The sequence below is a fragment of the Bos indicus x Bos taurus genome, chromosome 7, assembly GCF_003369695.1.
Source record: "Bos indicus x Bos taurus breed Angus x Brahman F1 hybrid chromosome 7, Bos_hybrid_MaternalHap_v2.0, whole genome shotgun sequence".
Classification (NCBI taxonomy): Eukaryota; Metazoa; Chordata; class Mammalia; order Artiodactyla; family Bovidae; genus Bos; species Bos indicus x Bos taurus.
In genome coordinates, this window is record NC_040082.1 from 105450213 (window position 1) to 105470939 (window position 20727).

Below are 20727 nucleotides of genomic sequence, written 5' to 3' on the forward strand. Positions count from 1 at the left end.
CGGAACTCACTAAATAAGCTCAAGGGACACCCCTCTTCAGCTCTGTAAGGGGGGGCCAGGCAATATTTTCTCCCTAAACAGAGGGCAAACAGGTCCTAGAGTCAAGGCCTGAAAGTTCCCAGGGGCCCTAAAGAACTTCTCCTTCCCTTTGGGTCTAGGGTGGGCCACAAAGGCAGAGAGTGTGCCCCTCAGGAAAGACCCTAAACGGGAGAAAATGGGGGACCTGGAGCATGCGGGTGACTTCTTCCTCCCCCTCTCTGTGAGCCTCAGTTCCTACTTCTGTGAAACGGAAAGAAGAGGGCACTAGTGGTAAAGAGCCCTCCCGCCAATGCAGGAGACATAACAGACGCGGTTCAATCCCTGGGTCGAGAGGATCCCCTGGAGAAGGGCTTGGCAACCCTCTCCCGTTTTCTTGCCTGGAGAATCCCATGGACAGAGGAGCCTGGCAGGCTACAGTCCACAGAATCACAAAGAGTCAGATATAACTAAAGCGACTTAGCACACACACAGGCACAAAGCAAGCCCATTCTACCTGTGAAATGACAAAGGCTCAGGAAGGTTAAGAGATTTGTTGAAGCTGTCAAAGTCAGTCTCTGAAGGAGTCTGAAGATCTCAGTCTGGAGAGGGTGGTAGAAACAAAGCAAAGAATCCCAGAGAGCTTCTACTATTGCCAGCCTGGAGTGGGAGTGGGAGAGTCAGGAAGGACTTCCTGGAGGAGGGGATGCTGAGCTGAGACCCAAAGGGTGAGGATGAGGCACAGAAGTATTCCAGGTGGCAGGCACAGCATGTGCAAAGGGCCTGAGGTGGCACTGTGCTTGGGGTATGAAAAGCCAGCATGCATACTGTTCACAGTAAGGAGGAGAGGAAGGAATAGCTGTGGCCCAAATTGAAGGAGAACATATGAATGTTCTTATGAATGAGGGGGAGAAGAAAACAGAAATAAGGTGAAATGCTGAAGGCAGATGATCTAGGGGTGATGTTACAGCAGAATTTTATTTTCATCCTTACATGTTTCCATTATTTGCAAATTCTCTACAGTGACCATGTATTACTTGCAGGTAAAGGGGAAAGGATAAAAAAATTACAAATAAAAAATCCCATAAATCTCTGCCTTTTAAAAGCCTGGAAGGAAATGTACCAAGTTCATGATCCAGATGCCCTTTAATTCTCCCTCAGTGAAGTTAGATGATTAATTGTGATGACGATGAATTATCAATGGAATGGAATTATTAATGAAATTATTTAGGAATGAAGCCAGAGGCTGGTCTGTAATGACTTCTGTCATGTATAAATCTTCAGACACACAGGGAGGGAGGGTAGCGGGGTGGGGGGACGGGGGATGGGGAATACTGAGGACTCCGGAAGTGAAAACTGAATCTGAGACTTGAGCACAGAGCCACCCACCTGCTCTCCCCCACGCCCGCAACCCTCAGGATGAACTCCACTTAGCCGGGCTCGGAGAGACTTCCTGCAAGGCGAGGACCCCCGAATTCTCCCCGCCTCCCCTCGCGCCTCCTGCCACCAGGGGGCGCCGCTGGCTAACGTCTGGAGTCCAGCAGCATGGCCTTGAGCCCTGAGACCACAGGACAGACTCTCCGCTCCTGTTTCCCCATTCGTGAAACGGGCACGGTACTAATTCTGTGTGATAAAGTTTATTTTAATCCAAGCAAATGCCCCATATTTCTAAGATATTTCAGGGAGGTCACACACATCACCCTCCAACCATTGTTTACCCAAGTACCAGGATCAGGCCATAGAGGGGAAACTGAAGCCCAGAAGGGGTGATGACTCACAAGAAAGTGTCAAAGGTCTCCTTTTCCCTACGGGGAGTCTAGACAGCCTCAGAACCAGAAGATGGAGAGAACCTTCCTTGAAGGAGAATTCTGTGCTTTTGTTACTGTTCTAGAAAACGGAGAGCATATGAGGGAGCCAGCAGGAGGCCCTGGGGCCAGGGAGAACCAGGATCCTTAGACCTGAAGACAGAAACCACAGCAACTTAAAGCAACATCCAGGGCACAAGCAGTGACGGCTAAATCAACGTTCAGAGACAGTTCCTGACACAGAGCCCTCTCTTCCTTGGCCCCTGCCATCACCCCCCCATCACCACCAGAACTCCAGAGCCAGAATTGGGTCCAGATGAAGTTTGGTGCTGAGAACTTCCCCATTCAAATTCTTGTTCTCTTTCAATGAGCTGCCTGCCTGGTAGACTTAGAGGAGGTGTCTAAGGGAGGGGTCATCTCCTCGAGACTGATTCCCCATCTCCTTGTGCAGTGGTACCCCAGAGGCACCTAACAGGCACAGGCCTGGCACACAGTACGTACCCAGTAAATATCTGATAAAGCATGAAAGAATAAAGTGACGGAGTGGCTCAAGAGTGACCACTGGACAAGATGGACAAAGGTGCCTGGCAGACACTCCCTTTCTACACCACGGGTGGAAGTCCAGGAGGGGAGAACACAAGGGCCCTGGAAGAGGCTGCCCCCTCACCAGCCCAGCTCCTTGGAGAGCTCTCTCAGCTGATCCCAGGGTCAGAGTGGACCCCAGTCAGGTGCCTCCGATTCAACCCTGAGACCTGCCTGTAGCAAAAAGCCCAGTTGTCTCCCTGGGGAGGCAAAGCAGGGGCCGCCTGGGACCTCTTCCTGGAAAGTCCACCCACCCATCAGGGGCCATTAGGTGCCCAAAGGCTCAGCCACTGCATTGCCCTCATGGTCTGTGCAGGGCTTGCCCACAGTCCTCTGGTAATCCAGGTGTGGGGCCCCAGGGTCTGGGCTGGCCTCAGAGGATAGGAGCTCAGTGTCAGGTGACTTTGAGGCCTCCCCATCCAATGCTTCCTCCTCTTCTTCCTCCTCTTCTTCTGCCTCCTCCAGAGGGAGCTGAAACTGAAATCTGTCAGGGCTACCCTGCTTGGGGCTGGTGGGGTCCTCAGGGCTGCGTGGGATCTTGCTCTGGTACCACTCGCGGTTGTCCTCCAGAGTGTCCAACAGGTCCTGTGCATCTGGGTGTACCAGGTCAGCCCACGTCTCCCACAGTGGATGGGCAATATAGTCAATGAAACCCACCTGTGGGTAATACAAAGTTGAGGGGGTAGAGGTTGCTGAATGGTGAGTCACTGTGGAACCTAAGCCCAGTCCAGGCAGGCCTTTGCCCAGGTTGTTCCCCTCTGCTTGGAATGCCATTTCCCAACTCCTATTCATCCTTCAAAACCCTCTTCAAAAAACCCTCCTCTAGGACACCTCCCCTGCCCCTTCTAGGCTTCTCCAACACCTAAGTCTTTCCATCCACCTTAGCCCTGACTCCTGAGTCCTCAGGGCTGATGAATGTGCCCCCAGATTGGGACCCCTTCTAAAATACTCCACGTCACCCAGAACAAGCATTTCCAAACTCCACGAGTAAGTGCAGATCTCTCTTAAAGCATCCCAGAGGGAATATATCCCAAGACACATCAGAGCCAGCCCAGGGCAGACCCTTAGGCCACACTGCCTCATTTGCCAGGCTGGGGTCAAGCCAGGAATCATAGGGTCAGCTCGGCCACTCCTTTCTCTCCCCTCTCCCCAATGCCCAGCAGCTCAAATCAGTCACTCTCAGACCTGGGACTTCTCCACTGAAGCTGTGTGCTTATCACACATGGGGCTGATGTCCAGGCCTGATTCCCGTTCAGAGTCGCCCTGCTGGAAGAACTCGGCCATGATACGGTCTGTCCATTGGCGGTAGAGTGGTAGCGGCTTGGTGGGGTTGCTGAGGTCAGCGCAGTGCACGAGGCTTTGTAAGACCTAGTGAGATTGAGAGTCGGGAGGGTTCAGGCCAGGCCACCCCCAGGCCTGGTACCTGCCCTAAAAAGGCCAGTGCCATGGACACACCCATCTTACAGGTGGGGAAGCTGAGGCCAGGGAGGGGAAGAGGCGGCTAAGACAAAGGCGCATGACCATAGGTGCCTCTGTTTCTTCAAGTTGGGCATTCAGTCAGCACTTCATCCACGGAGCTAAAGGAGAGCCGTGGAAATCAGCCCAGGGCTGCCCAGCCACACACCTGGATGCGGTCAGAATAGTTGTCTAGCAGCAAGACTCCAAGACTTGTCACCTTCTTGGTCTCCACCATGGTCTTGAGGTCAGCCAGGAGGTTCATGTGTTTGGACATGTCCGTGGCCAGCACCTGGAGGCAGGCGAGGGAAGATGACAGGTATGAAGATAATGCCTGCCCCATCCCCATTCCCCACCTCGCAGATGCTGGACCCACTTGGTTCTTCAATCCTCTGAGCCTCAGTGTCCTCACCTGAGAAATGGGGGCATGTGACAAGATTCATTGCAAAACCAGCTCACAAAGAGGCTGAGTCAATAGTCCCTTCTCCAAGGTTGCTGGACTTGTGGGGTGCATCCCACAGTGGGACAGGGCATGGAGGAAGGAGATTAAACCTAGGGGCTGAGATGAGTGTGCCTGAGGGCAGTAGAGAGACCCCACTGATGACACAGCCAGTGCAAAGGCTCTGAGGCTACACAGAGGAGACAGTTGTGCCTGGACAAATGAGTGCAGGAGCAACAGAGGAGCAAGTGAGGGTGATAAGAGTCGGGAGGGCCTCGGGGGGAGTGGGGGATTTATCCAGAGGGCTGTGGGAGTCACAGCTGTACTTGGTGCTCCCCAAACTTCTCTGTGGCTGCTGCGTGGCTGGGAGGGCTGTTTTCAGCCATTAGAAGGGAAGTTCAGCCTTGAACACTACTGTTTAAAAATTACTTAGCTGTACCCCTACAGGCCCAGCCCAGGAATGACCCACAGGTTTCTCTGAGAATCAGACAGAAGTCTCAAATCTTCTCCCCAAACCTCCCATCTGGCCCAAATGATGCTTCTGCTGGGGGTGCCTACTGCCTAAAGCTCCCACTCTCCCTTACCAAACTTTTAGTTATTCTTTACTTGGAGCCTTGGTTTCCTCTGAGCCCTCCCTACATGCTGTTCCCTCTGCTGGAAACACTCCTCCCCATCCCATGATCTTCTGCACTCTGCAGGCCCTGGCTTCAGTATTCCCTCTTGGGGAAGTCCTCCCACGCTGAGCACCTCTCTATCACAGGGTCTGTCTACAGGTCCCCCATCATGGCTCTGCCTATGTGTTCATCTCCCCCACAGAGTGTAAGTCTCATGAAGGTAAGAATTCTAATGGTCACTGCTGAAGGGCAAGCACACAGTAGATGCTCAATAAATGCTAGTTACATAAATGACTTGAGACAAAAGATCACAAAATGTACTGGTGTCTCCCAACTTGAAAAATATCAAATGCAGATAAAGCTGCACCTGAAATCCTAGAAAGAAAAGTTTCTGGGAAAGAGTTTCCCAGAAAGAGTTTCCACACAGTTTGCACGTGAATTGCATCGAAGACTTGATTAGCCTAACCAAGTCCCACCCAAGGCTTGGACAGTCATCGTCTCATTGTACAAAACCAGGAAGCTCAGGCTCAGAATGGGGAGATGCCCTCATCCAACTGAACCCCCAGCCATGCCAAAATCACCCTCCCATCCATCACTGTGATCTCACTATGTCAATGACCATCTTGCGCAGGCTCAGCCGCTGCTTGGTGCTGAGGTTCTGAAAGATGTCACAGTTCTCTGCTTGCAGCAGCTTGAAGCCCACAGCTAGGTGGTGGTTCTCCAGCACGGAGGCATCATTGTACATAAGTGCAAGCTCTGAGTCTGTGGGGGAGGTGGAGAGTCTCAAGACCCGCACACCCAACCCACTCCACCCAAAGGCTGGTTCTGTAAAGTCTTGGCAAACTCCTACTCATGCATTGAAGCCCCAACTTTAATGCCCCCTTCCTCTAGAAAGCCTTCTAGGACCCTGTCTCTCCCCATGGCCATGATCTGGTTTTTCAGAGCTGGGGGCATCTGTGTTCAGCTCTGCCTCCTTGAGACTGCTGACTCCTTGGAGACTTGGCATGGCAGGAGAGAGTGCTGAGTGCTGGTTGAATGAACTACTGAGTCAGGGCTCCACTCTTTATTTCCAGCTCTCCAGAGATGTATCAAAATATAAGAGGTACCTAACCATTGCTTACACCTCCTACAGTATCCTAAACTTTAGAATCTCAGCCGGCTCACATCAGCTCTGCCACATTTATTATTCTCTCATTTACTGGGTATCTGCTGGATATCTAGGCCTGCTCCGAGCACCTAAGGGAGAGAAGATTGTGGCAGCTGTTTCAGAGCAGGGATGGGACGACCTAACATCACTTGATTGACAGGCGGTGGCAGGGCCCAGCTCCCTAACTCACTGGTGTTAATGAGAAACTGATTGGAGACCCCTGGATGGTCCACGTCGTGGATGGCACTTGCAAAGATGGCAGCCAGGACTTCCAGGTCTGTGAACACGGCCTGAGTGGGCATGGAGCATATGAGGTGAGGGACAGGGCCTCTGTGCCCAGCACCCACCAGAGGTGCCCGGCACCCACCAGAGCTGCCCGCAGCCCCAGGGCCCTACCTCGAGCGCAGGTGTGGCGAGAAGCACGTGTGTGGACTGGGCCACGTCAGCAGCATGTAGGCTGTTGTGGTAGGCCACATCGTTGTGGTAGTGGCCCTCCAGCATCAGTAGGTAGGTGGCAAGCGTGTCTGCTGGGATCTGAAATGTCTTGAGCAGGTCCCGTTCCTGGTCCATCACAGGCCCCTAGTCAGGGCCTCGGCCTCTGGGTGGCAGCACGCACTATTCCTGTGCCGCCTCTCCTTCTGAATCCCTAGCCAGCTCTCAAGCGCCCCCTCTTCCAGGATGCCTCCCCTGCTTTCCCTCTGAATTCCCGTGGTCTCTGTCCTTCCCCTCTTTCTCATCTCTGACCGCACAGTTGTTCCCTCCAGACTGGGTCTCTTCAGGCCTGGCCCAAGGCTGAGTTTTGTTGATAGTCAGCAATGAACTGTTAAACCTAATGAACTCCTATCCATCCTTCAATGTCCCTACTCAAATGACCCTATTCAGACATGTTAGGGAGGATGTGAGGATTATGCGTCCCCTGAGGTCCTGAGGTAGGAAGAAGAGGAGGAGACACAGGGTATCAGAAGCCACAGGCAGGGGAGGTACCTGAAAGATGCTGAACATGATAGCTGTGAGAGGCCGGTTCCCACTTAGCTCTGCCACCTTGAACACATCAAGCCCCCACTTGCTGGTGTCTTCCAGTTCCTAAAATGTGAAGGACTGTAGCTTAACTCCAGCCCAGCTTCCACAGACTCTGGAGGCTTGACCCCCATCCCCAGCCTCAGGTCCTACCATGAAGCCCACCTCGTCAGTATACAGGTGGGCAAACTGAGGGCCAAGACAGGGTGTCCACACAGAGCATGCAGCCAAACCTGGGTTTCAGCATTCCCACTGGAAACCCACCTTGGCCAGCTGCCCCTCCTGATCCGTCTGGACCCCAAAGCGTGGGACGGTGGCTGTGGAAAGACTGGAACTGTGCGGAAGTCCACGCAGGCTGCTGATCTGGGACACGGGCCTCGGGGGCTCCGCAGGGGTCGCCCTGGGTAACTCCACCTCAGTCTGCTGCTCTGCAGGTGGGGCAGGGTAGGACTCAGAGAAGTCAGTTCGCCTGCTAGCGTTAGTCTGCTTGGCTTCAGGCACTGGACCTTGCCAAGCCTTGAGATCAGCTTATTGCCTTTTACTGGAATCAAAGTAATCTCAGAGTAAAGTCCTGTCTGGCCTGTAGCTACCCTTCCCCTCTGTTCAAGGTCTATCTCAGTAACCCCTTCTGCTGGACATGGCCTCTGGGCATCTGGAGCGTAGCATTTTTTCTGGAAAGCCAAATGTCCTTTCCATCTCCCAAACTGGAGACCCGGCTGCGTGGTTCCTGCTAGCTCCTCCTTGGCAAACTTCTACTCATGCTTCAAAACCCTAACTTTAATGTCCCCCTCCTCCTGGAAGATCCTCCTCTTCCTCCCTCTGGTCCAGCCTTACCCCATAGGGCTGGAGGTGTCTGTGTCTGGTTCTATCTTCCTCAGTTGGACTCTGCAGTAGAAGGCTTTCTTTCTCTTCCCTCTTCCTATCTCTGCAATCTGGCCTAGGCAGTGACCCACCATAGCTCACCCAGGAAGGTCTGGGATATGTACTCGGACACTTGATTCCCCGAGCGGCTGGTTTCAGACAGGTGAGTCAGCTCCCGGTTCAGCATCCGCTTGAACTGCAGAGGAAGATGAGGACAGTGAGGATGGGGCCCTGTGGACAGAAGCAAGGGGTCGCAGTTATCTGGCCTCCCTCACCTTGTTGGAGGCCATCTCCCCCACTGAGTGCCGCGTCTGCAAAGTCTCCAGCTGATCCAGACACCAGTCCAGCTCGTCCAGTGTCTCCAAAGCCAGCTTCTGCCCAGTGTCTTCTGGGGGCCAAGTTGATCAGGGGTCTGCCCCACCCCCCACTCGGGAACCCCGCGCCCCTCCTGCCCCCGTCTCTGAATCTGGACCCTGCAGCTCTTCCCAATGAGGCCACTCAGGACCCCCGGCTCTCTCCATCCCCAAGGGTGTTTGGGGGAAGAGGGCTTAGAATTAGCACAGCTTAAAGATTCATGGACTGGAGAGGTCACCACAGAGAGGAAGTTCACAGCTGTCCCACAGTGGAAGGAGGGGATAGGAGTAGGCACATTACCTTTTGGTGGAGGGGGCTGGCTGCCAGATGGGGTGTTACAGACGCACGCCTGCCTGCAGTATAGTAGGCTCAGGAGTGGCCTGCCTCACCCATAGGGCCCGCCCCCAAGACCTCCAGGCCCCGCCCCCTCCTACGCTACTCCCCCCTGCCCACCCCGGCGAGTTGACAGGGGCACCCCTTCCGCCCACGCCCAACTCTCCTTGGCCCACCTCTCCTTGGCCCACCTCGTCTTTTGAACCCGCCCCTCTTTGCCAGGCCCCGCCCCGCCCCGCCCCCTGCGTACTTGGCTGCCCCGCGATCTTGCAAGCGGGCAAGGGCCGCAACGTTGCTTCGAACTGTCCGCAGACTGGCTAGGACCTGCCGGGAGAGGGGTGGTGAGCGTTGGAAAGGAGGGGTCGGCTCTGCCTGCTTAGCACACGACGGAAGGAAGACGTGGGCACTCACCTGGGCAAAGGGCGTCACAATCAGGTCTTCTCCGTGTCTGTGGGGAGACGGGACATGGAAGGGCGGTCAGGAGGAGCCCTCCCAAACTTCCATCTTCCAGCTTTTACCCACACTGTGCCCTCAGCTGAGCACGTCCTTGGAGTGTCTTCCTGGAAGTCCCTGGTCTCCCCTCACCCGACGCTTCTCTGAAGGCCACCGTAGCCCCTCTGACCAATCACTCACTTTATCCCCATCTCACAAATGGAGAATCTGAGTACCAGGGACAACAGGGGTTTTAGCAGAGGCAGGAAATGATGGCTACTAGGAAGCTCAAATCAAGGACTTTGTTGGGTTGCTGTTAATTGACTTTCTGGATTACCACCCAACCCCAACCTGTTCTGTTAATTGACTTTCTGGATTACCACCCAACCCCAACCTGGAGTCAAGCATAAAGAATCACGGGTTAGCATTGTCATCCTGCTCAATTGAGTAAGTGAGTTGTCTGGCAAACTGCTATGTATACTTCAAAGCCCAGCTCAAATGGTCACCTGAAGGAGGTGTGTGAAATGGAGGAATAAAGGAAAGAAGAAAGTAAGAGGAGGCGTTATTCCACCAGCCTCAAACTCACAGGTCACTGGCCACGGAGGAGTTCCGAGACATGGTTTTGGATGAGAGTTCATAGTCACTGTCTGAGCGGTACAGGAAGGACTCCCGCCTCTGACTGTGTTGGGCAGGCGCTTGGACGATCTGGCCAAAGCCAGATCCAGCCCGAGGGTCCAGGATGCTTCTCCCACACGAGAGCCCATTTTCCAGGTCCAAGCTGAAGGCAAAGGAGACATAGTCAGAGCCGAGGGTCCTGGCATATGGATGCCACATCATAATCTAAATCCATTTTCTCAATGCCTCCCCAGGGCAGGGCAGGAATAGCCGCAACTTGTCCATCTGTTACAGTCATACCCCCACTAAGGGACACAGTGCCCCTCACGCCTCCATCTCTGCCTCTGAACCCCAGAGTCTTTTCCACTGGCACTAATCTGGACTCCAGCACGTGAGTTTTGGATTTGTCTCTAAGTGGCTGTGTGACCATGGGTCACAGCTTTTCTGTGGACATCAACCACTCTGTTTCTAGTATGGGTATCGTAGACTACATCCAGGCTTCCCAAGTGGCGCTAGTGGTAAAGAACCCGCCTGCCAATGCAGGAGACTTAATAGACATGGATTTGGTCCCTGGGTTGGGAAGACCCCTTTAGGTAGGACATGGCAACCCACTCCAGTATGGAGAATCCTATGGACAGAGGACAGAGGAGCCTGGCGGGCTACAGTTCATAGGGTCGCAGAGTAGAACACAACTCAAGCAACTTAGCACGCATGCAGACTTCATCCCCAGCGCACTTTTAGGGAGTTACAACCCAACGCCTGAGGAGGGCGACAGGGCGCCCGTAACTTACCCAGATTACTAAGGGTAAGTGCATGGAGACTGGAAATTACTTCCTGGGCTTTCCTCTCAGGAGGGCACCTGGGTTTTGCCTAGATGGGGCACACTGGAAGGCCCCCCACAGCCAGGAGAGGCCCCACCCTCAGCTGTCCTTGGCTATGCCCTGAACCGCCTGTCCTTTACCCCAGCTCCAGGCCTCACCCTAAACCATAATATAGCCCTGCCCCCATGCCCAGAAAATCCCATGGATGGAGGAGCCTGGTAGGCTGCAGTCCATGGGGTCGCTAAGAGTCGGACACGACTGAGCGACTTCACTTTCACTTTCCACTTTCATGCATTGGAGAAGGAAATGGCAACCCACCCCAGTGTTCTTGCCTGGAGAATCCCATGGACGGAGAAGCCTGGTAGGCTACAGTCCATGGGGTCACAGAGTCGGACACGACTGAAGCGACTTAGCAGCAATAGCAGCCATCTCATCAACTTCGCCTCCAGCTCACTCAGCCCCATCCTCAGTGCCCCAGTTCCTCAGCTTTATCTTTGGCCTGAATGCTTTGTCTGTTCTCCTCTTCCTTCAGGCCTTTGCACAGGCTGTACCCTTTACCCAGGGCATGATCCTCCCCTGTTCAAGGCAATCCCCAACCCCATCCCCCTATCTCTCAGCCCCATCTCTCCCTCCAGCCACACTCTGACGAAGTAAGGAGGATTTAGGCCTCTCCCACTTGGAGTCAGAGGTCAGAGAAAGAATGGCAGGGGCCGTGGGGCTAGAACAAAAGTGTGAGGCCAGGAGTGTGCAACCAGGGAGAGGGGCTGCAAGTGGGTCACAGAGAAGAGAGTAGGCAGAAAAGGCGGAGACAGGAAGACCCTGGGGGATGCCCCTAGACAAAGGGCTCCTTGCCAAGGTCCGGTGTCCACCTGGTCCCCTGCCAGGTCATCCCATCCAAGTCCGCGCGGGCTGGGATCGGGGCCTGCCAGAAGGAAGACTCTGAGCAGGGAATTCGGTTCAGACCGAGTTGCGGGTCAGGAATTCGGCAGGATTCTGCCCGACTCAGTCGAATTTGACTAAGTTGGGTCTGGTCATACAGAATTGGGCCTCTTCCCTCTGAGTTCGGTCAGTGTGCTTTGCTGTGTTTAGTCGCTCAGTCGTGTCCCACTCTCAGTCGTGTCCCACTCTTTGCGACGCCATGGACGGGGGCCTGCCAGCCTCCTCTGCGCATGGGATTCTCCAGGCAAGAATACTGGAATGGGTTGCCATGCCCTCCTCTAGCGGGTTTTCCCAACCCAGGCCAACCCAGGGGTCGAACCCAGGTCTCCCGCATTGCGGACAGATTCTTTACCGTCTGAGCCACCCGGAAAGCCCAAGAATCTGGGCTCTCTGAGGGTCTGGTCTTACAGGATTGGGCCTCTTCCCGCTGAGTTCGGTCGGGTGAGTTCAGCCGAATTTGGCTACCTCCGACTGCACTCGGGTATGTTCGGAAGTTTTCGGGCATGTTCGGCTGTGTCCGGCCGCACGAGGTTTTCGAGCAAGTCGGGGTGGCGCTCAAGCCACGTCAGGCACATTCGGTTTAGTCCGGCCCCATTCGGGTGTTCGGCTGTGTCCGATCGCTCTCGGTCCGTTCGAGTTGGGCTCTCGCAGAAGTCCCTATTCCCAGAGCTTCTGAATTCCCGCCTCGTGACGTCACCAGGAGGGGCGGGGCTTCCTTGCGCTTCCCCGGCCTTGGAGCTGGCGGAGTGACTGGTGGAGACTCTTGGGGGCGGGGTACTGGTGGTGGATACCCTAAACCTGCGATCCGAGGGGGAGGCCCGGGAATGGCTACCACCTACCCCTCCCTCCCCTCTCCCCAAAAGTTCTGGAAAAGGCGCAACTGTAGATAAATAGGGAAACTGAGGCCAGGAGAGGTCACAGGGTGCTGGGTTCGAATCCAAAAGCGAGTGCGGAGAGTTAGGGCTGAGCCGGGGTTTTCTCGCTGCGGACGACGCTGTTTTTCTTTCTGCTCTAAACTTAGCCGAGAGCGGCGGGGTCAAGCCGTGGTTCCATGACGCGGGCGGCGGGGAGAAAGTCGCACGGACTATGGGAACGGCGCGTCCGTCCATCGGTTAGACAGGTAAACTGAGGCACAGGGGCTTCGGAGAGACCCGCCCTTCTCCAGCCTCACACCCTTGACGTCCTCGACGCCTTTGTGCTCACTCCCAAGCCCTCGGCTGGGACCCCTCTTCTCAGGCGGCTGGTGCACGGGGGGGGGGGGGGGGGCGGGGAGTGGGGGTTCTCCCGAACCCGGAACCCCACTCTGGCCTGAAATGGTGTCATCAGGGACCACCGTCACGACTGCCCCCACACACACCCCAGATGTCATTGGCCGTGTGACCTTGGAGAAGGGACCTTTAGTCTCTCAGCCTCCAGGTGCCAAGTTACCAAATTGAGTGCTAAAGCCGCGCGAACCAAGCGCAAGGTACCAGACCCAGTCGGCGCCCACCAGCCCCACCTCCAACCCCCAGCCTCTGCCTCGCAACCCACGATGTTACAGTGGCTTCTTGAAGGGCCGGAATTTAAACCCAAAGCGGTGGGACGAATCTTTGAAGGAGGTAACTAAGTGGGGCTGCGCAGAAGTGGCGCTCCGCGCCTGTCAGCTCTCAGCCTGGGACAGCAACAAGCCCTCTTACATCGCCAACACCCTGCCTCAAAGGCCTCCATCAAATCACATCTTCCTCCGAGGATACCGAGGGCTTAGTGTGAGGCCACCAGGCCACCCCGTTGTTGGCACCGGGGCGGATGGCCCGGGCACACCAAGGCGGGGAGTGACCCTCATCCCTTCACTGCCTGGACGTTCAGCCCTCCCGCCCCGGGTTGGCAAGGGTCAGAAGGAGACGTGAGCCTCAGCCCGTCCTGCTCCAGGGCACGCAGCTGGAGAGGGACAGACGGCTGGTCCCCTGGGCATGTATCCAGGCGGTGGGTGGAGGGAAACAGATGGAGAGAGAGAGAGGCAGTCATCAACTAAAAGAGACAAAGAGCAGGGGCGGAGAGATAACCCCGGAAAAAGGGCAAAGGAGCAGAGGTTTTATGCCCTGACCCTCCAACCTGGCTCCCGCTGTCCTTGACTCTGCCCCTCCCACCTCCAGCCCGGCGGTTCCGATGACCCCTGCGAGGCCCTGTCTCGCCTCACCACAGCGGATGGGCCACGGTGAAGCGCCGCTGCAGGCGAATGCTCTGGTTCACCAGGAGCTTCCTGAAGAGCCCGGGGGAGCCGCGTGGGGAGCCCCGAGGGGAGCTCGGCCCAGGGGCCGGGGCGGGAGCAGGGGCACCCTGCATCGCCAAGACCGCGTGGAGGCTGGACGCAGCACTGGCTGCGCGGGACCTTTTCTGGACAGCCACGGGGGCGGGGCCCGGCGGGGAGCGAACCCAAGGCGCACTCGCCCCGCCTTCGCCGCGGGACCCGCTCAGGGACCCCCACGGGGACACATGGGGAAACTGAGGCACTGAGCTAGATGAGGCTCTCTGCTTCCCTTCTTTGGGGGAGCCCAGAAACTACATCTTACACCACTTCCCTCTGTCAGCATGTCCCCCAGAGGTGTAGCTTGCTGGGCTGAAAAGAGAGATACGGAAGTCAGAAAAGGAAGTGCCCTCCGCTATCACGGAGTCTCCGAGTATGCCGAGGGGCTGCCCAGATTCCACATAGTACTTTCAATCCCCCTCTGCCCATTTTCCAGATGGAGAAATTGAGGCCAGAGCCACCAAGAGCCTGCTCAGGAACTACAATCCTTGAGTCTTTTGTCGGGTGGAGAAACTGAGGCTTGGAAAAAGGTGGAAACAGACTCAAGTCTTCACTGCAAGTCTCCCCCCCCTCTTTCTGTCCCCCTCCACAAGCCCCCACGTGACCTCCACCTGCTCTGACATTCTCCAGTCCCTGTCTCTGGATCCTTCCCCCTCTCCTGCTGTCTCCGCTGGACAAACATCCGCACTCTACTCCTGCCAAGCCTTCTGCCCTGTGTAGCTTCAGCTGCCACAGCCCACCCCTAGAAGGACCCTCGAAAAGGGAAGCTTTGCCCCTAGTGCCAGAGATGGGGGGCATTCAAGAGTCTGTACCAGCTGGCTTACCCTGAATTGCTGGGGTCAGGTGGTCCTGCCTCGTTCTTCAGAAAACAAAACCAAGTCTCAGAGAGTGTCATGCCTGGAGGTGAGACCCAGAACACCCAGCTGCTGGTGACAGAAGTCACCAAGGTGCAAGGAGACTGGGCCTCCCAGCTGAGGCTCCACAGGAGCTCTGCACTTGACTGTGTCCTGCTGTGTGATAACAGCCCCCCCACTGCCTGAGCCTTGCTCCAGGGGACTTCACCAGTTTGGGGGTGCCCAGACAAATGCCACCCAGGTTTCTGGCAGTCTTGGGGGGGTGTGAGATATTATTTCAGGAGATCAGGCTTCAGTGGGGAGACCCTGACCCTCCCCTGACATCTCGATCATACTATGGTCCCTGCTGTTTAGATGAGAAACTGGAGGCCCACAGAGGAGTCACGCTGGGGCCTAGGAGGACAGAGTCTCAAGGGTCTGGCTAGGAACCCCCTTCTGTCACCAGGGCCCTGCAACCGGACACCTGGTGGGAATCAGACTCTCTGTCCCCAAGACAAAAATACCATCTGTAGCTGCTGTGACTGGACCTAATTATAGCTAGTCCCCAGGGGATAAAGGCCGCCGGGCTCAGCCTAGTGGAGAGACTGGGGTTAGGGCCAAGGAGTCTTGACACCACCCCCAGCCCTGTGGGAGGGGCTCAGGATGCTCTCGTGGCCCCAAGGAGACACTGAGGCGCAAAGAGATTCAGTCCCTTTCCTGAGTTCACAGACACAAAATGGAAGGTTAAGACTAAACACGTGGGTACAAACTGAGCATTTCTTGCTCTTCTGGTGCTGAGCCAAGGGCTGTGCATGTAAAAGTCATTTGCTTTTCAGAGCAGCTCTATAAAGTGGGGACTAGTATTCTCATTTTGTGGATGGGGAAATTGAGGCACGGAGAAGGGTGCTCATTGCCTGAAGTCACTCAACCCTGGGTTGCCAGGCTCCCCAGCCTCTCCCAACTTAATGCTTAACTAGCTCCATCCCCTGAGTTTGAGTAAGCTCCAAGAGTTGGTGATGGACAGGGAACCCTCACGTGCTGCAGTCCATGGGGTCGCAAAGAGTTGGACTGAGCAACTGAACTGAAGTGAGCTCCATCGCCTGTGTAGTCCCAGATGCTACTCTGACATTAATGCTTTATCGATAGTTTTAATGTTAATGTTTCATTAATAGATTCAACTTTAAATATTTTATGACCAGTTCTATCAGTAATGCTTTTACTGTTATCAATTGCTTTTTGGATGGAGAAACAGCTGCAGAGCCAAGACTCGGCATTCAAAGCCTGGCCTGCCTGACCTTGCGAGACTCCAAGCTTCACCCAGGAGGGCAGAGGCCAAAAGAGGTGCTGACATGACTTTGTCTCACCCTAACTTTGTCTCTGCATGCTATATGACCTGGGAAGGTGACCAGCAGTCTCTAGCGCCCTTGACACATCAATGTCTCCATTTCCCCTACTTGAGTGAGCCTCTTCCTTGGGCAAGCACTTATCTCCTCTGCCACTAGGTGGCGCTAGTGAGACAGGAGGTGCGTGCTGTTACCCTGTTTTCCGTACAAATACACCTGGGTCTGGAGAGAAGTGATGACTTGCCCTTCTCCCTGAAGAATCTAGAGAGAGAGGAGAGTGGAGGCTGAGTCCCACGTGCAAGTGCTCAAGGGGTAAGATCTCACTCTCCTCTGCTCCAGATCCTCCCGTGGCTCCCCATTGTCCTCACTTCTGAATCCGCACCTCCCTGGCAGCCTTGTGTAGCCTAACCCCTGCCTGTCTCCCCAGCTTCCTCCTCTTGGCTCACTCTGCTCTAGGCTCATCATCTCCCTCTCCTTGCTGTTTTTTTGGAAGCATCCAGGCTCATTCCTATCCCATGCCCTCACCGGAAGCCTCCTCCCCTGCTAACTGTTTTGGTTTTTAGGTCACAGTTGAAGCATTGCCCTCTGCAGGAAGCCCTCCCTGACCAGCTAAATAAATGAATATCCTCAGAGCACCCTCCTCTTATTGGTACAATTTCCTATGTAATGTCCTGATTATTTGATCTGTGTCTGCCTCACCCACCAAAGCTTCCCAGGTAGCTTAGCTGGTAAAGAATCCACCTGCAATGTGGGAGACCCCGCTTCGATCCCTGGGTCGGGAAGATCCCCTGAGAAGGGATAGGCTACCCACTCCAGTTTTCTTGGGCTTCCCTGGTGGTTCAGACAGTAAAGAATCCACCTGCAATGCAGGAGATCTGGGTTCAATCCCTGGGTTGGGAAGATCTCCTGGGGAAGGGAACGGCTACCCACTCCAGTATTCTTGCCTAGAGAATCCTATGGACAGAGGAGCCTGGCGGGCCACAGTCCACAGGGTCACAAAGAGTCAGACACAATTGAGCGACTTTCACTTTCACCCACCAGCCCCTTGAGGGAAGGACCAGGTCTGCCTCGTTCCCACTTGTGCCCTCCATGGCCAGCACTTAGTAGGTACTCAATGAATGCTTGAGAAATTATTAGAGAACCTCCCCTCCCACCCTCCAGCCACATTGGTCTGTGTTCGGCTCCTCACACATCTGATCTTCTTGAGTCTGAGGCTTTACACTTTCTATTCCTTCTTGGCACACCCTTCTCTACACTCCTCAGCGGACTTCACTTTATCCTTCAGGCTAGGCTTAGAGGTCACTTCTTCCAAGTGGTCCTTCCTCACCTCCTGGCCCCAGCTGCTGGGTCAGAAGCCTCCTCTGGGCCCTACAGCACCCTGATCTCATTCCATCACAGTATAGATCACTCTGTATGGTCTCCAGCTGGTATGTCTGCCTCTACAATTAGCCTATGAGTGCCCTCTTGCCCTTGGCCTGTGCCCCAGTCCAGGATGTGGCACACAATAGCTGCTAAATAAATGTTTGCTGAACAAGATACTCAGACCCTCCCAGACTTTTGTGATCCACCTGGGGTGGTGGGGAGGCAAGCCACCCTGAGGCCTATGCTCTGGCACAGAATGTTCTTGACAAAATTCAAAACCTGTGAGTTTTTGTGTTTGCATTTCGCTAATGACACTGAGACTCAGGGAAGCACCACCACTTGCTTGGAAGTGGGCAGAACATGGGCCTTGAACCTAGCTTCCCTGAGGACTGAGCCTCTCCCACCATATGTGCACATATACACACAAGCAGAACACACACACACTCACAGGAACACAACCCACCACTCCTGCCTTCCAGGGCCACGTGGTTCTCCCCCGAGATGGGCCCAAACCTAGTTTCCGTTTGTTCTTTCTGGAAGATGGAAAATCATGAGTCACCGGGAGGGAGGGGTGGGGAACTAAGGGTTAGAGGGTGGGGGCAAGGGGCCTGCTGGGCCACCTGGGGAAGCCCCAACCCTACCGGCCGTGGGGCCCCGCTGCCCCAAACACCAATCAACACTGCTGGAGGGCCAGCCTGGGGTGTTAGGCCAGGCTTGTTGACCAAGAAATCAGTAGCCCTGGGAGGTCCATGGACCAAAGTATTAATAGGAGAAAAGCCCAGAGAGGATAGGCTTCCCCAATAGCTCAGCAGGTAGGGAACCCACCTGCAATGTAGGAGACACAGGAGACATAGGTTTGATCACTGGTTTGGGAAGATCCCCTAGAGGAGGAAATGGTAACCCACTCCAGTACTCTTGCCTGAAAAATTCCATGGAGAGAGGAGCCTGGCAGGCTACAGTCCACAGGGACACAAAGAATCAGATATGACTGAATGACTAAGCAAGCATGCTAGAGAAGAAAATGACTCATTCAAGGTCACCTAGCCTGGCCTCAAACCCAGAGCTCTAGGTCTGGCCTGATTTAGCTCCCTCTCCCATCCAAGGGCTTCCCAAGTGGCACAGTGGTAAAGAATCAGCCTGCCAATGTAGGAGATACAGGAGACACAGGTTCAATCCCTGGGTGGGGAAGATCCCCTGGAGGAGGAAATGGCAACTCGCTCCTGTATTCTTGCCTGGGAAATCCCATGGACAGAGAAGCCTGGTGGCTACACGTAGTCCAGGGTGTTGCATAGAGTCTGACAGAAGTGAGCACACACACACACTCACACACATACACACACACCCATCCAAGGAGGACCCTGCTCCTTGGTGGTGCTGAGACCTCTCTGGCCCCTCCAAGTCCCCTGTTTCTCTGTGTTTCTCTTCTGTCTTTGTCTTATTCTGGTTATATGAATCTCTCTCAGGTTATATGAATCAGGAGCAGCCCCCTACACACCTCTACTCCCCTCTTCTCCACCTCATTCTCACATTGGAAGAAACATCCTGTGCTCAGGCTCCCCAAGAGGCTTTCCTCTGGTGGCAGAGGACGTGTGTGTGTGTGTGTGTGCGTGCGCGCGCGCGTGTGCGCGGGGGGGGGGGGGGAGTGTGTGTGTGTGTGTGTGTGGCAGGATATGCAACAGAGGAGGCTCCTCCCCCCAGCACAGCAGACAGCTGAGCCTGGCCCTCTAGTATATCTAGCCCAAGCTCCCCTCAAATGTTTTCTGTGACCACAAACCCCACAAACACCTGAGGACAATCCAGGATCTGGAGGACCCTTGGACACCCAACTGGACACACCCAGCCACAAACACACACGGGCACCACAAGGGGAAACACTCAAGCAGGCACACAACTGGTATACAAGCGCATACATAACTGGTATACACACACCCGAACGCCCCGTCACCCACAGAGACCCAGCCAGCGGAGCACACACTGAGTCGTAACTGCTCAGACCCACACATACTCGGACGCAGCACCACGGTGTCACACACATCATAAGCAATCATGACACCACCGCCCCCCAGCTCCACCTCCGCGTAAAACAGCCTTTTCCTCTAAAGCGCCGGCCGCAGCCACGAGGCAGAGACCCCCGCTCCTGAAAAAGCAAAGACCCTCCCCTACTCCCGCCAGGCCCTGCGCGCCGCCCTGCCCCCGCCCACCTACCGCCTGTGGAAGGAGGTGGGCCAGGAGCGCCGCGACTTCTCGAGAGCTGGCCTCAGGCTCGAGTCCTGCTCCCTGCGGCCCACAGACTTGTCCGGGTCTGAGTGGAAGCGCTGCTGGATTCGGATGGGGCGCCGGGGCTGCCGCCACAGGTGCTTCGGGGCCCTGGCTACGCCTTGGCGGCTGCGAGCGGAGTTCAACTCGCGGGATGCCTCTAGCCCTTCTTGGACCTTTGGGGTCTCCATGCGCCAGAACTAGGGAGCAAGCGGAGAGCAGGGCGCGAGAGCCGTCCCCGGGAGGGAAGAGAGTCAGCCGAAGTCCCGGCCAGAGCCGGGAGTGGAGACGACAGCGAGGAGCTGTCCGCGCTGAAGGTGCTGAGGCAGGAAAAGGTAGCAACAGGGGCTCAAGGTGGGGCTGATCCCGAGGAGCTGTCCTCACTGAGGTGGTGCTGAAGGATAGATAGCAGGGCAAAAAGAACTTGAGGGTGGGGGTTGGGGAAAGGGGATGGGGAGGACCCCTGCGCCAAGGATGGTCTGCCGTCCCCTCTAGAGCTGAACGAAATAGGTTCAAGACATGGAGTTGGGGTGAAGACAGAAATTGTCCTCCAGTTTTCTGCCAAACAGAGAGCAGGGAAACAGGGTCTCTGGAAACTCCCAGCACTGAAGCATTGATCCTACTCCTGATGCTGAAAGTGTAGTAGATTCAGGAGCTCCGAGTGGCCAAGACAGAGAGGAGCTGTCCGCGACCTGTCGGTTCTGAAGGCAGGGCAGGAAGACAGACAGGAGTTCAGGAAGACCTCCAGACCAGGGCGTCGATGGCCCGGGAAATGCTGAAAGCAGTAGCGGGTCTTCAGCCTTCCCCTGTGACTGTAGCAAAGAGGTGTCTGGAAGCAGAATCAAGGGCTCTAGTCTTCAGAGGTAGGCACAGATGGCGGTCTCTCTGCTCAGAAAGGTAGGCTTAGCAGTTCAGCCCCAGATTGGGTCTCTTTGGGATCTTAAAAGCCCCATACATGCTGGGCAGAAATCAGAGAAGTAAACAGAAATGGGGAAGGGCTATGGAAGGGTGCTCCAATGCCTGGGGTGTGCACACAAGAAGCTGCCCCTGGCTGGGGTGGGTAGAGAGGGGCACTCTTTTATAACCACACTGACGCCCAGACCCTCAGCGGAAATGGCAGGATCTCATTTGCCCCGTTACACCCTGGGCCCCTCCTTACAGCCGCAATTTCTGCTCTCAACTCTCAGGCGTGCCCCTCCCTTCCCCAGTTCTAGACACTC

The 20727-nt window shown here is 55.4% G+C and overlaps 1 protein-coding gene and 1 long non-coding RNA gene across 4 annotated transcripts; one reads left to right on the forward strand and one right to left on the reverse strand.

Annotated features, from left to right (window-relative positions):
* Positions 1-1636: 1636 nt before the first annotated feature.
* PDE4C (phosphodiesterase 4C) lies at positions 1637-19713 on the reverse strand. 3 transcript variants are annotated; one of them, XM_027548268.1, is made up of 15 exons: positions 19457-19713; positions 9641-9832; positions 9034-9070; positions 8873-8946; positions 8590-8642; positions 8211-8323; positions 8038-8131; positions 7339-7502; positions 7042-7140; positions 6454-6618; positions 6248-6347; positions 5518-5672; positions 4027-4149; positions 3588-3770; positions 1637-3059 (listed from the first exon to the last, which is right to left on the reverse strand). In XM_027548268.1, the coding sequence occupies exons 1-15, from the start codon at positions 19696-19698 to the stop codon at positions 2670-2672; spliced, it is 2184 nt and encodes a 727-aa protein (XP_027404069.1). In that variant the 5' UTR covers positions 19699-19713; the 3' UTR covers positions 1637-2669. The 3 variants fall into 3 exon arrangements, with proteins under 3 accessions (XP_027404069.1, XP_027404068.1, XP_027404067.1); XM_027548267.1 differs by lacking the exon at positions 19457-19713 and adding an exon at positions 13606-13942; XM_027548266.1 differs by lacking the exon at positions 19457-19713 and adding an exon at positions 13606-13826 and having other exon boundaries at positions 8211-8320.
* LOC113896149 lies at positions 11751-16526 on the forward strand. The gene is made up of 2 exons (XR_003512004.1): positions 11751-12549; positions 14150-16526. It is a non-coding gene; the product is annotated as an uncharacterized LOC113896149 (long non-coding RNA).
* Positions 19714-20727: the final 1014 nt, after the last annotated feature.